The sequence below is a fragment of the Epinephelus fuscoguttatus genome, linkage group LG3, assembly GCF_011397635.1.
Source record: "Epinephelus fuscoguttatus linkage group LG3, E.fuscoguttatus.final_Chr_v1".
NCBI classification, from domain to species: domain Eukaryota; kingdom Metazoa; phylum Chordata; class Actinopteri; order Perciformes; family Serranidae; genus Epinephelus; species Epinephelus fuscoguttatus.
The window spans coordinates 32,340,362-32,353,153 of NC_064754.1; the positions used below are offsets into that span (position 1 = coordinate 32,340,362).

At 40.8% G+C, this 12,792-nt stretch overlaps 1 protein-coding gene across 1 annotated transcript in view; it reads left to right on the top strand.

Moving 5' to 3' along the window:
- Nucleotides 1–6,577, top strand: part of smc3 (structural maintenance of chromosomes 3) — a 30,940-nt gene extending 24,363 nt beyond the window's left edge. Inside the window, exons 25-29 of the mRNA XM_049571105.1 lie at nucleotides 2,716–2,928; nucleotides 3,182–3,373; nucleotides 3,905–4,082; nucleotides 5,199–5,305; nucleotides 6,294–6,577. Coding sequence (XP_049427062.1) covers nucleotides 2,716–2,928; nucleotides 3,182–3,373; nucleotides 3,905–4,082; nucleotides 5,199–5,305; nucleotides 6,294–6,365 — 762 coding nt within the window. The 3' untranslated portion in view covers nucleotides 6,366–6,577. The remainder of the gene's footprint in view (nucleotides 1–2,715; nucleotides 2,929–3,181; nucleotides 3,374–3,904; nucleotides 4,083–5,198; nucleotides 5,306–6,293) is intronic.
- The last annotated feature ends 6,215 nt before the right edge of the window (nucleotides 6,578–12,792 follow it).

Genomic DNA, 12,792 nt, shown 5'->3' on the forward strand with positions numbered 1-12,792 from the left:
AACATGTTTTACCAAAGAAAGCTAGCTAACATGCAATCAAACAATATGGCTTGGTTTTTGAAACAAAACAGTTATGTTGGAAACAACCCTGCACCTGGAAAAGCTCCAAAGCACGTGGTGAGGAAAGACCTTGTATACATTAACTTTGGGTTTATAATGGCAGGCAGTGATGATTGGCAGGTGTGTTGGATGTGGTGAGATCCTGTCAAATGAGGCGCTAAAGCCATCGAAGCTCCAAAGACACTTCAACACAAAGCAGCCGGGATGTGTTGGGAAGCCAACGGAATAATTCCTAAAGAAAAAGGACAGACTATGCACAACATTAACAACTCAGCAAAACGCCATCTTGAAAGCAAGCGATATGGTTGCTACTCGTGTAGGTTGCCACAAGAAACCATTTGCGATCACAGTGGAGCTAATCTTGCCTAGCGCTGTGAATGTTTGCTAAAGTTACATTAACAGAGGGCAGAATACACAACTCACAACGTGTATGGTGATAAAACCACAACACTCAAGAGTAGCTTCTAGTGTTTGGCTGATTTGCTGTCACAGACGGGCTTTTCTGTTTGTTGTGACAGTTTCTGACTGACATATCATGCAGCTCAGGATAGACGGTAACATTAGCTAAAGGAGCGGCAGTAACAACACCACCAACGGCTTTCTGAAAAGTTAGGGCCTGCGTCCACATAGCATCTTTTTCCTCAGCACTGGCATCTTCTTTTAATTGTTCCAGTGAGGAGTGTGGGCATGTGGCCACCTAGAGAAAAGGCACAGTCCCCAGGATCTTATTTCAGAGCGCTCCACCTTTTTGGTGCAGCCACTTGGAGCGCTTCGACTTGAAAAACTTGTCAGAAAGCTGCTGGTAACGTCACTGCAGCTTCTTTAGCTAGACTACCATCTACCCTCACAATAAAGGCAGAAAAGCCTATTTTTGGGGGGCGATTGGCTGGCGGTCCCTGGATGTTGATAGTGAGTGTTGAGCTTTTATCACTGTTTGCTTTTTAAGCTTGTTTTTGACTGTGTAGTCAACTCACTGTTGGGTTAGCTACCTAGCCAATGTTGTATCGAGATAGTGTAGTCGTAGAAACATACCCATCAGGGCACGTCATTAAAAATAGCCCCGGGAGCTCTTTTTTATGAAGCACAAGGATGAAGCACTCCCCCGTGCCCTGCCAACGCTTTTCTACTAAAGAAAACGCTGTGGACACAAGCCCTTAAGAGATTTTCAACTAGAAGCGCTTGGAAGAGCCTCACAAAAAAGCTGGAGCACTCTGAAGAAAAGAGTGTGGCGCTTACTCTCAAGATAGCTACATGCAGCTGAATACAATCTCTCCTCACAGGGAACAGTTGAATAAAGAGGCCTTTGCTCAGAAGAAAATGCTATGTGGACATTGTAACTGATCAAATCCATAGTCCTTCTGTGCAAAAACACATTCAGCAGCTTGTCTAAATTTAATACAAGGCTTCAGCACTCTAGGATAGACTAATCAAGTGGATATCTTGAATGTTTAGTACAGGTACCCACCAGGACAGTCTTTCCTTGCTAAGCTACAGTGAATGGATAGTAACACACTGGTAACTGAGCTTTTTCATTACACAGAGCCATCAGAATTATTTTCAGTTTAAAAGAACTTGTACAGCTTTGAGCCCTTGAAGGTGCTACAAGGCTAAATTATTAGGGTGCCAGACGTTTAGACAGCCAGTCCCAAACAGTTTGACTTCACAATGACACTAAAGACAAAACTACAGCAGCTCTAACAATAACCATGACCGTCTACTTAAGGTCAGTTTTTCTGTGCATCCAATCCTACCACCTGAATCAAGCTTATGAGTGTGTGCAGACCCAGGTCTCCTAAGGAATAAGACCCGAGGCCATCACATCCCTCCCACTCACCAGTGACTCAGACACTAGTTAGTGCTCTGTCTCTGGTTTTTTCAGCCCGCTGCCTCTGGGAGCACAGACTGTGAGTTGAGTGGACTTGGCTGCATCTTTCATAAGTGTCTCAGTGTGTACATTGTGTTTGTGTGTGTCTGTGTATGTGTGTGTCATCTCCCCTCCTTGACAATGCTGAAAATAGCCTCACACTTTCTCACAAACACTCCACATAGTTAATCACTCTCCACAGGATACTGCTTGGGGGCAAGATGGTGCCATTGATTGCAGAAGTGGATGAGAGGGCCAAGTAATAATGGCACTCGCCCGTGTTCCCTCGGTTATTAGTGATTCAGATGGATGAATTTATAGTTTGAGAGTTTGCAGAGTGCGTGTCACTGTTGATCAGACTAAGCTGGTTCTTAATCAGTTCATGTCATCTTCAGATATCATTAGACTCTGGCAACATACTTTTTGAGATGAATAATGGATGTGAGTTGATGTCCCTTTTTAAGTCAACAAGCGGTGTCAGTGCGCCCTCTGATACTAGTGGGACACAGCTTACTCTTAGCAGATTTTTGCTTGTATATTTTGGTGTGAATGAAAACTCTCTATGATATTAAGTAATAAATGATGTAGAGCAACCCTTTTGAAACACTAAACAGTCTCAATAATACGGATGAGAATGGAATTATTCTGATTATTATACTTACAAGCCACATTATAGACAAGGCTTTTAAAAAAAGCGCACATTGAGAAGTAATTTTAAAGGTACCGACAGACTGCGAGCCTGATTTACCCTGAAGTTACCAATTAATCTCTTTTTTTTCCCTCTCCAACAGTTGTTCCGAAAACTGGAGCAGTGCAACACAGAGCTGAAGAAGTACAGCCACGTCAACAAGAAAGCTCTGGACCAGTTTGTCAACTTCTCTGAGCAGAAGGAAAAGCTAATCAAGCGTCAGGATGAGTTGGACCGCGGCTACAAATCCATCATGGAGCTCATGAATGTTCTGGAGCTGCGCAAGTATGAGGCCATCCAGCTCACCTTCAAACAGGTACGCAGGCACATCAGACCCCATTCAAAGCATCCAGATGGGTGCATACATCCATGGACATTAGATAGCTTGTGCAGACGTCTGTTATGTATCAGTCAGCTGGGTATTGCTGGCACAGTTTTTTGGACAATCTGATAAATTATTTCACTTAATATTTATGCTCCTAGTTCTTATAGAAATGAACAATATTTTGCTTCGGACCCACGTTAATATTCACTGTGTTCCTTTTCTTGCTGTGTTTTCTGTCCCTCAGGTGTCGAAGAACTTCAGTGAGGTTTTCCAGAAGCTGGTGCCAGGAGGCAAAGCTACATTGGTAATGAAGAAGGGTGATGCTGAAGGCAGCCAGTCTCAAGATGAGGGTGAGAGCGGGGCTGACAGTGAGAGGGGCTCTGGGTCACAGAGCAGCGTTCCTTCAGTGGACCAGTTTACTGGAGTTGGCATCAGGGTAAGAGTCTCCCCATTTGATTGAGAATCCTTTCTCTTTTTTAAAAACAGATGATGATGAATGTAACTTCTTACCCAAAATACTGTTTTTTAAATCGCACAGTCAAAGGTGTTGAAATGACTGTATCTCTTTGCTTTAGTTTTTAAACTCACTATATTTAATACTGTATATATTATGCTTTTGTTGTAACAGTTGTATCGTAATGTAAAATGGTAAGGAAATGCATAAAGTGAGGAAAAACTCTGTGGTTCCTGAATTCTCATTATAAAATTCACACGTTCAAGCTGAGCTACAAAAGAGGACCAAGGTGAAGCTGGTCATGGGATGAGTAATACCCGATTTTCTTCACTCTAAATTTATCTGTTCATCATCAAAGCTGTCATAACAGCACAGAAGCATTCTGGTCATCTGTTTAATCATCCATCCCAGAACAGAGAATCTAATAATAATGAAACCATGAATTGAAAATAACAGATTTCTCTGTGTATTTCTGCCTTGAGTCTAAAACTTAACCTCCCCTGTGCTGTGTAGGTGTCGTTCACAGGGAAGCAGGGTGAGATGAGAGAGATGCAGCAGCTCTCTGGAGGTCAGAAGTCTCTGGTGGCTCTGGCCCTGATTTTTGCCATCCAAAAGTGTGACCCTGCTCCTTTCTACCTGTTTGATGAGATCGACCAGGCCCTCGACGCTCAGCACAGGAAGGCTGTCTCAGGTAAGCTGCCAGTAAAAATATGTGTTGATTATATAAAGAATTAATTTCCTGAGTATCAAGAAAATAGAGACCAGTTTTGAGTCTGTAACCGTTTGTGTAGTCGTGCCAATCTGTCACAGTTTGGTGCACGCAGCTGCATGCAGACTAAATGGTAAGCAGACTGAGATGTAATATGGAGTCGAAGTTCACAAGCTGAAGTTCGCCTGGAAACTTTCAGGTTTATGCCGTTAGCAACATGAGCTGAGGTTAGCACAAGCTGATTGAAATGCCGCTCACACTATGGTGTGCGCAAATGAAACAGCAGAGGTGGAAGACCCACTCGCAGGTTCTCGGCCAGCTAAAACAGCACCACAGGTAGAGCTATATACAAGATGAGGATGGTGTGTCTGCATTGCTCCAACATTGTAGGGGGTGTGAAGACAAACTGATTCGATGACATCAACCAGATGTGCCCATCAGCACTCCTCCTAATGTACAAGTTTAATTATTTTAATTATTCTGTTTATTTTGTATTTTAATATCATAGCATAAGAGATGTTTTTCAGTGTCGTGACCTGTTGCCTTTCGTGAAAGTGTTAGTTCAGTGTTTGTACAGTGTAACACAGAAGTGTTAAAAATGCTCCTTATTTTTAGAATGAAAATAGTTAACCAGTTGCTTGTGGGCAAAATGCTACCTCACTCCCCAGCAGGAAGATGTTGTCTGTCTATGACACTTGCACTACTGTGTTCAAAATGAATAAAAAGTAACATATCCATATGCATTTTTTTCCTCCGTATCAAACTGGTACCAAAGTATGATTCCTATAAACTAATCCGTGACTTTGATAAACCATTACAAGCTTAATCTGTACAGTTTCATACAATCTATATCACAGGCCAACAGCAAATACTATATATGAATCTTAAAATGATCAGTTTTGTTGTCATTGTGTCAAACAGATGTGGATTTGAAATGTCTTGCTACAGTTTGTGGTGGAAATGTATTGAATGAATATTCTTTATGTAAAGAAATGTTTTCACTAATGATGATGACACAAAATCATGGTTTCCATTCTTTGTGAGAAAGCCTTTGCAAATGCAAGAAAGTCACAGTTTCCATCTCTGTATTGCACTCAGACATGATCGTAGAGCTGGCAGGCCACGCTCAGTTCATCACCACCACCTTCAGGCCTGAGCTGCTCGACTCTGCTGACAAGTTCTACGGTGTCAAATTCAGAAACAAGGTGAGTCTTCTGCCAAAGAGCAGGATTGGTCCACAAGAATCATTCAAGTTATATTCTGCCCTGAAGAGGTTTTCTCATGACACGTGGAGGGTCTCAACAGTGCAACGACATTCCTCAAAAATCAGATGCACTTGTTTTCTCATTTTGCAGATTGTGCTGATGTTTTAAGAGTTACAGCTTTGGGAGATCCAGCTCAGTAGTGCATGTGCAGGCTGTAGCATCAGGGCTGTGTATGAACACTGGATTGTTTTTTTAGCGCACACAGTGTTTTAGAATAGAAGTAGAAGTAGAATCGCAGACTCCACCTTTAACCCAAACACAACTATGACGTGTTTCAAAACAGCTCAGCTCAGTAGTGTATGATGGTTGAGTCAGAGTGTGTAGTGGTGAAAACAAAAAACAATTACAGTTTACTTGCAGCTTTCATCATACAAAGCTTTGCTTGCAGTGACTGTAGAATTCAAAATGGCACCAGACTTGGAATTTAAAAAGAGCAGATTATACTCCAGTCTCTGCCTGTGCATCATCATCCTTGCTGTCGTCGTTCTAGAGTCTCGGATGATAATGTGACATTTAAAAAAAAAAAAAAAAAAAGTATCGATACAAAACATAAATCAAGTTTTTTCCCAAGTTTTACACCGTTTGATTCTGAATTGTTATCACAGAAAGTTTGTGATTCCCTGTAATTTAAAGTTACCAGTGAACAGACCTTCCTCTTGTTGCTGTAACTGATTATTCTTTCAGTCCACTGTTTTCTGTTGAGTCCTTCACACTTTCCCTCTGTAGGCCAGGTTGTTTTTTTCTACTGAGCTGCTTTAGTGAAAAGAAAATTTCCTTTTGAGTTTCTGTGGTTTCATAACATAAATGATCACTGCTTAGTCAGAGTGGCTGAAATGGAGGCATTGATTGGTCATTAACTGTGTGTGTGTGTGTGTGTGTGTGTGTGTGTGTGTGTGTGTGTGTGTGTGTGTGTGTGTGTGTGTTTTAGGTGAGTCACATCGATGTGATCACAGCGGAGCAGGCCAAAGACTTTGTGGAGGATGACACCACCCATGGTTAATAGTCTTCAGTCCTTCATCATCCTCCTCGCGCCCTCCTCCTCCTCCGCCTCGACAGTGCACTGCGTAGCTTGAAGCCTTCCACAACAGGGCCCAAAGACAGAAATATCCCAGTCAGCCTTTTTTAGTCCCTCTGTAAAAGATAAACAATGCAGCAAATGTTCCACCTCTCAGACCATCTCCAAAGGTTGAAATTTGATTGGATGTGCTGTTTTGATAACACCCCGAGAACCCAAGCTCAAAATAACTTAGTGTTTACTTTTGACATCATTCCAGGCTGACAAAACTACAGATTTGAGAAGAATGTTTTTATGTTGAAACCTGCGTGCAGGGGACATTTGTTTTGTCGCATTTTCCTGCATCGCCGTGCCTCTCTATGTATCAGCTGCACTGGATCCGACAGCTAACACAAGTGTAGTTGTTTTACACTGAAATGAAAATATCCCCATTTTGTCTGATGAGGTCCTGAAGAGAGCACAACCTTTGTGTTACTGTGTTCAATTCTGGCAAATAGTTTTGAGTTTAGTTTTCTGTCATTTGAAATGCAAAGTGCCAGAGATGCTCAAGTTTCTGTAATGCATACCCTTTATACTCATCAATGTTACTTGTATCTGTCATAACCAGCCATATGGCGTAACTTGTTTAAAGGTTGTGGTTCCTTTTTATGGTCGTTTCTGTGTTGTGTAATTTCCTGTTTTTTAGGTAAATGAAATATATGAGTAGTTTAATTCCAAAACAGATATCAGCACAGCTCCCTGAATTTTAACAGTCAATATGTCATAAGCAGAAGTGATTCTTAACGTCTGTAGTAGTAGCGCTTTTCTGGAATGCAAACTTTTAATTTATCATTTCCTTACTGGATATATTCTTTGGGATTAAACTCCTCATATGTTGCATCTAGTTTAAAATCTACGTTTTGAATGTTTTGGTTCATTTTTATGTAACTAGAAAACCTACAAAAATAATAAAAGATTTAAATAATAAGCTGTCAGTGTTGCGTCCCACTTAATATGACCACTAGGTGGTGCTGTGCCACTGAATCCTGACAATGTCACTGTATGAAGAGAGAAAGGAGCTGTTTATGTAAGGGGGAACTGCTGAGGAAATATGAGCCATATTTAAGAGGATTTTACAGCATAATTATATGAAAATCAATTAAAACTTGTGTTTCTGGAAAGATAATATAGTTTTAAACTTGCAATTAGCAAATATGTTGTTTTTTTTACTGTATTTATAAATGTACTTTGGCAGAAACATGTTCTGTATGAATCCACAGACAAGAAATTCACATATTTACCATGTCTGTATTTTTGTTTTCAGACTTTTACACCATGTGCATGTTGATGGAAATTTCATGGAATAACTAGGGAGGGAAAATTCAGTATCGAAGTACAGTGGACACAAGGTCAACGACTCTCTGCCGTCAAGGTCAGAATCTGACGCCCTGTTTCACAGCCCATACATCTGCGTCATATTTTGTTTTTGCTGTCAATGACCCCATCCAATCAGTGTGCCAGGGGAGATCCCACATGTCAGACATACATGGCTCATTCTAGTGTAACATCACCTTGTGCTGGTGACAAATCTGAAAGGTTGTGACCTCTTGCGATGGATTCGTGGACTCCTGTTGTAATACCGCAGACCTTCGGAGCATCTCTGTCTGCTGTGTTCGCCAGGACTCACATCGTCCCCTTGCGTCAAAACTTTTTAACCTTTGAAAGTAGAGTACCCACAACTACTCTGCTTCCTTACACCAGTAAGATGTCACCTGAAGCTGAAATACACTTCTGGCCTGCTGCTGGAGGGAGATGACTGCTACACTCCCTTGACCTACTGTATCTTGGTAACCAGTGCCTCACATCACACTGTGTACTGTGCTGTACTGTTCCCCGACTGCTTCCTCCACAAACAATTCACACATCTGATGTGAAAAATAGAAATAACAGCCCCCTGTCTGACTCCTCAGCAGTTATTCATATGACATCCTCTCTACCATACACAATTTTCTGTTATATAAAGAACATTTATTTACATTTTTACACCCCGAGGTGTGAGCAACACTAATTTGCATGCACCTTTCATTCCTACTGGATCGTCAGAGATGCAAGAATATAAATGACTTGATTTCTATTTATTAGCCTTTATTTATTCTCACTGGGAGTGAGGAGAGAATGGAAGGACTGAAAGAGAGGCAACGCAAGTTAATTTGTGTCAGATCTTTTAATGTAATAGTGCTTTACTTAAAATGGTGATAAGACAAGTAATAAAACGCATGAAAAGATGTAAAGAGTAGGATGTAACTAATCAAATAAAAAGAAAGAAAATGGAACAGATATCTGCTGACACACAAAAACAATAATTCAACAATAGATATAATGTTCTTGTGCCCTGCATGCAAGTTATCCCCTGTATTATCTGCATCTGATGTTTTTCTGATGCCATTAAATGTGAACTGCACTGACCTCAAAGTCAGTTGGTCAGTAACAGTGGAGCCAACGTGTCAGTGAGCCTGGTGCGATATTGACAGCACACTTCATCCCTCTATGCCCGGGCCTGCCAGCAGAGCAGAGAGCAGAGAGCAGAGAGCAGATCTGTTGCTAAGGCTGCCAGATCTGTCGCCAAGTCAGCTGACAGATGATGAGGATCTGAAAGACCTGTGCTTCATAACGGTCCCGCCATATTCTCAGAACTCATTTCCAACAGGATTCAATTTCCGTCCATCTACCTCTCTCCACTTCTCTCATATGTGTGATGTGCCAACAGAAGTAAAAGCTCATATTTTTTCCTTCTTGTGTTTCAGCTTAATAGTTTGGAAAGACATTTTCTGCACCATTTGTGGCTGACAAGTTATCACATGACAAACAGTACAAGGACTCTGACAGTGAAGCAGCTTTCAGTCATCATTAATGTTAGTTTACACCTGTGCTTCTCCCGCTGTGATGTGTCAAAATGTCTCCTGGCCTGTTGGCGCTTATTTAGAGAGAACAGCTCAGCCTCCTGAATAAAATGTTGGCATTGTAAACCAAACCACAGATATGTTACATTTGTACGTTTCACTCATATCAACATTTCTAAAGTGACATAGTTCAGATTACATTACTATGAGTTTCTCATTAGGAGGAGGATGGGATGATGGACGTGTGACACCAAGGTGAGACCCCTGCCAGGCAATAAATCACTGTTGGAGACCTGTGACATTACCAGCTGTGTTTGAAACCACGCATTTTCAACCAAAACAGCATGTTTTCCTAACGCTGGCTGAAAGCTATGTTAGTAACTGTTTTATCCATCACCTCTTCTACTGATCAGATGGCCAGTTAAGTTAAAAAAAATGCTAGAAAGTCCAATTAAAAGTTATATTTTTCCAAAGGCATACATCAGGGGAGCATTCAGGACTCCATTTCCTCCAAACCTGTGGTTGGATTATTAATTACAATTTGATTTTAATTTGTAAAACACACTAAATATCCTATGTCATTCTTCAATCATATGGTAAAATCTGTTAATGTATGTGGGTTTGTAAGTTTTGTTATTTGATGATTACGCCTCCTTTTCTCCTCTTGTCTGTATGACATTTCTTCCACTGTCTAATCCACCCCTCCCTCGTTGGCATCCCCTCTTCACTCCACACTTAGACAATAAACACCATATCTTTTCAACCATCCACTTGTCCCACTGCCCTCTGGTATCAAAATGCCGTGTACAGTAATGAACAGATAATACTAGCTCCCATAATCAAGCTCCTTCTCATAAAAACGGGCGTAAAACTGTCCTGGTTTTTACAGTCAACAAGTTAATTTGTTGTCTAACAGGTGCTTATTAACGGCGGTGGAGAGTGGGAGGAGGAGGAGGAGGAGGAGGGTGCCCTGTGAACAGACTTGCTCTGTCCTTGCACTTCATGGTGGTCCATCTGCCATGTAGGCCTGACGTGGCTGACTGACTATCTCTTTCTGCCGCTCCAAAGTCATCTCCATATCCGTCTGTTTTATCTGCCTGTCAGATGATCAGTCTGTCTGTCATCTGTCTGCTTGTCTCACTGCCTGTCACACTCATGTGATTCTGGTCTGTGTTAAAGTTCCTATATAAACATGCTACTGCCCCAAAGCCTGAGCTGGAGCCTGAAAGTGGTGGTGACGGATGAGTTGCAGGCCGCCAAGCAGAGAATCACTGATGAGAGTTATGCTTTTATGGGCATTTTTGGTTCTGGGGAAAAAAAAAATCTCATTCACTGGATTAAATCTCAATAGTTTTTCTCACAGTATTTTTGACTGATTGCAGTAGTGGTATGTGTATGTATGCTCAGCAGGTGGAGGTGACGTTAGAGATCCCCCAAACTCACAAAGAAGAGATGCCATCATACATTATAGGGTCAGGCAAACTTGGGATTATTTTCAAATATTCAGCTTTTTATTATGTTGCTTGGCCAAATTATGTTAGTTTCTGCATGTTATTGACCCATGGCTGTGTACTTATCTTGTTCTCACACATTATTAGTATATGGTAGAATTATTATTATTAAAAAATACTTTTTGGGTGGTGATTTATCATATTAAATACCACTTTTATATGTTTATAGATGGGAGAAAACAAAACATGAATACAGAGGAAATGTCCTTCATGTCCTTATCAGCTAACAGTATACTGTCATGCATAATTATAAACTTAATCTATCCAACAAATTATGTTTAAAAAATGAGGAAAAATGACCTGAACAGAGATATTTTTTGATATTTATAAATTATTTTTTAAAATTTATTTATTTTATCCATAAATGCAAATAGTCCACCAGGAACTGAAACTGTACTTTGACCATGACTTTGACACACTAGAAGTACTGAAAATCAAAATGCCATCAGGACTGTGGGTATTTACAATGCCTTAAAAATAACTTTTTAATTTTATGTGCCCTTTTGTTCTTTGCTATTCTTGTTATTAATTGTTTTCTTTATTCCTTTTGTATTCTTTATACTGACTGAAGGAAGTTAAAAAAAAAGTAGTGCCGCACAAGTAACCCAAATTTCCGTGTTTCCTCTGAATGCAGCAGAAGACTTCGATTTCTGACATAAATCACAGGCTGTTCGTGGCTGCTGCATCTTTAATCTTCACTACCTTAAACTCACAAGATACTGATTTTAAACCAACCCGGGTCCTCAGTACGTGAGCTAAATACTCACTCACAGTCACTTATTTAGCTTCATAACATGCTGTGTTCCCACAGGCCTAATTTACAGCATTTTGACTTGTAGACAAAGCACAGGTGTTAGCAATAGCATTAACGACCTCTCTGTTCAGTTCAAGTGTCTCAGTCCGCCGTGACAGTGACGGGTCAGCAGGCACAATAACCAGGGCCCGAAACCGAAGCAGCTAATTTTATTCTGTATTTATTAATTGTATTATTAACATTTGTGCTTTTTAACAATGACAAGTCAAAATGTCGTAATAGGAAAAGGGACCTGTAACTGTCGCAGTTAGCTTGCTAACATGAGCTTTTCGAAGTTGGGAGGACGTTGGGAGGTTGACCGTTGACCTTTGTTTCAGACATGCTGTGCTAAATCAAATGTGGGTTGGTTGCAGGTGTGTGTGACTAAATTCAGTCGATGACCTTCCAAGATTATGCTGGCTAGGGTTGCTAGTTAATCATGCTAACCTATAATTAAACTGTAAGTGCTATCTTAAGAAAGTGCTAAGCTAAGCGCTAACCTATGACTGCCCAGTTATATGCTAGCTAGTAAGTTAAAGGGGAACTACGTCTTTTTTCAAAATTCATACATATTATTTCTATGGTCTAAGACAGTCCAAAAAATTAGCTTCCATATATTTGGTTCATCAAAAATGATAGCAAAGCAAGAAAGAATAAAATAAGCACAGCAGAAATGTCAGATCGGTCAGACCACAGTGACAGCAGTTCGGCAAATTGGAAGTTAGTCTCACCACCACTCCTTTCTAAAGTGTGTTTAACACACCGGCGAAAACGGCCGGCAACAAAGCAACGCCTCTTGCATTTTTGAAAAGGACACGCCTTCTCAGAAATGTGCGCTCCCCCCTTTCTCGTCTGCAAAGAAACAAACACACGGAGAGCTTGAAAATGGACTCCGAGAGATTTAACTCCATTTTATCAAACGTGTGCTCATCCGTGAAGACAATATTTTTTCCAGCGGATGTCTTAGTTACAACATGATTGAGCTAACTGGAGTAGTTTCATGTCGTATCCGACAACGGGAGGCTTTTAACAGATGACGTCCTTATGTTAGCTTTGCTGCTAGTGTTAGCTGTCCCTGCCAGCTGCAGCCACTGGTGCTTTCTAGACATCGTGATTTCCCAAAACTGAATAAATACCATACATAGCAACACAAAACTACTCAATCATGTTGTAACTAAGATATCCGCTGGAAAAGATATTTTTTTCACGGACCGTTTAATGAGTTGTTA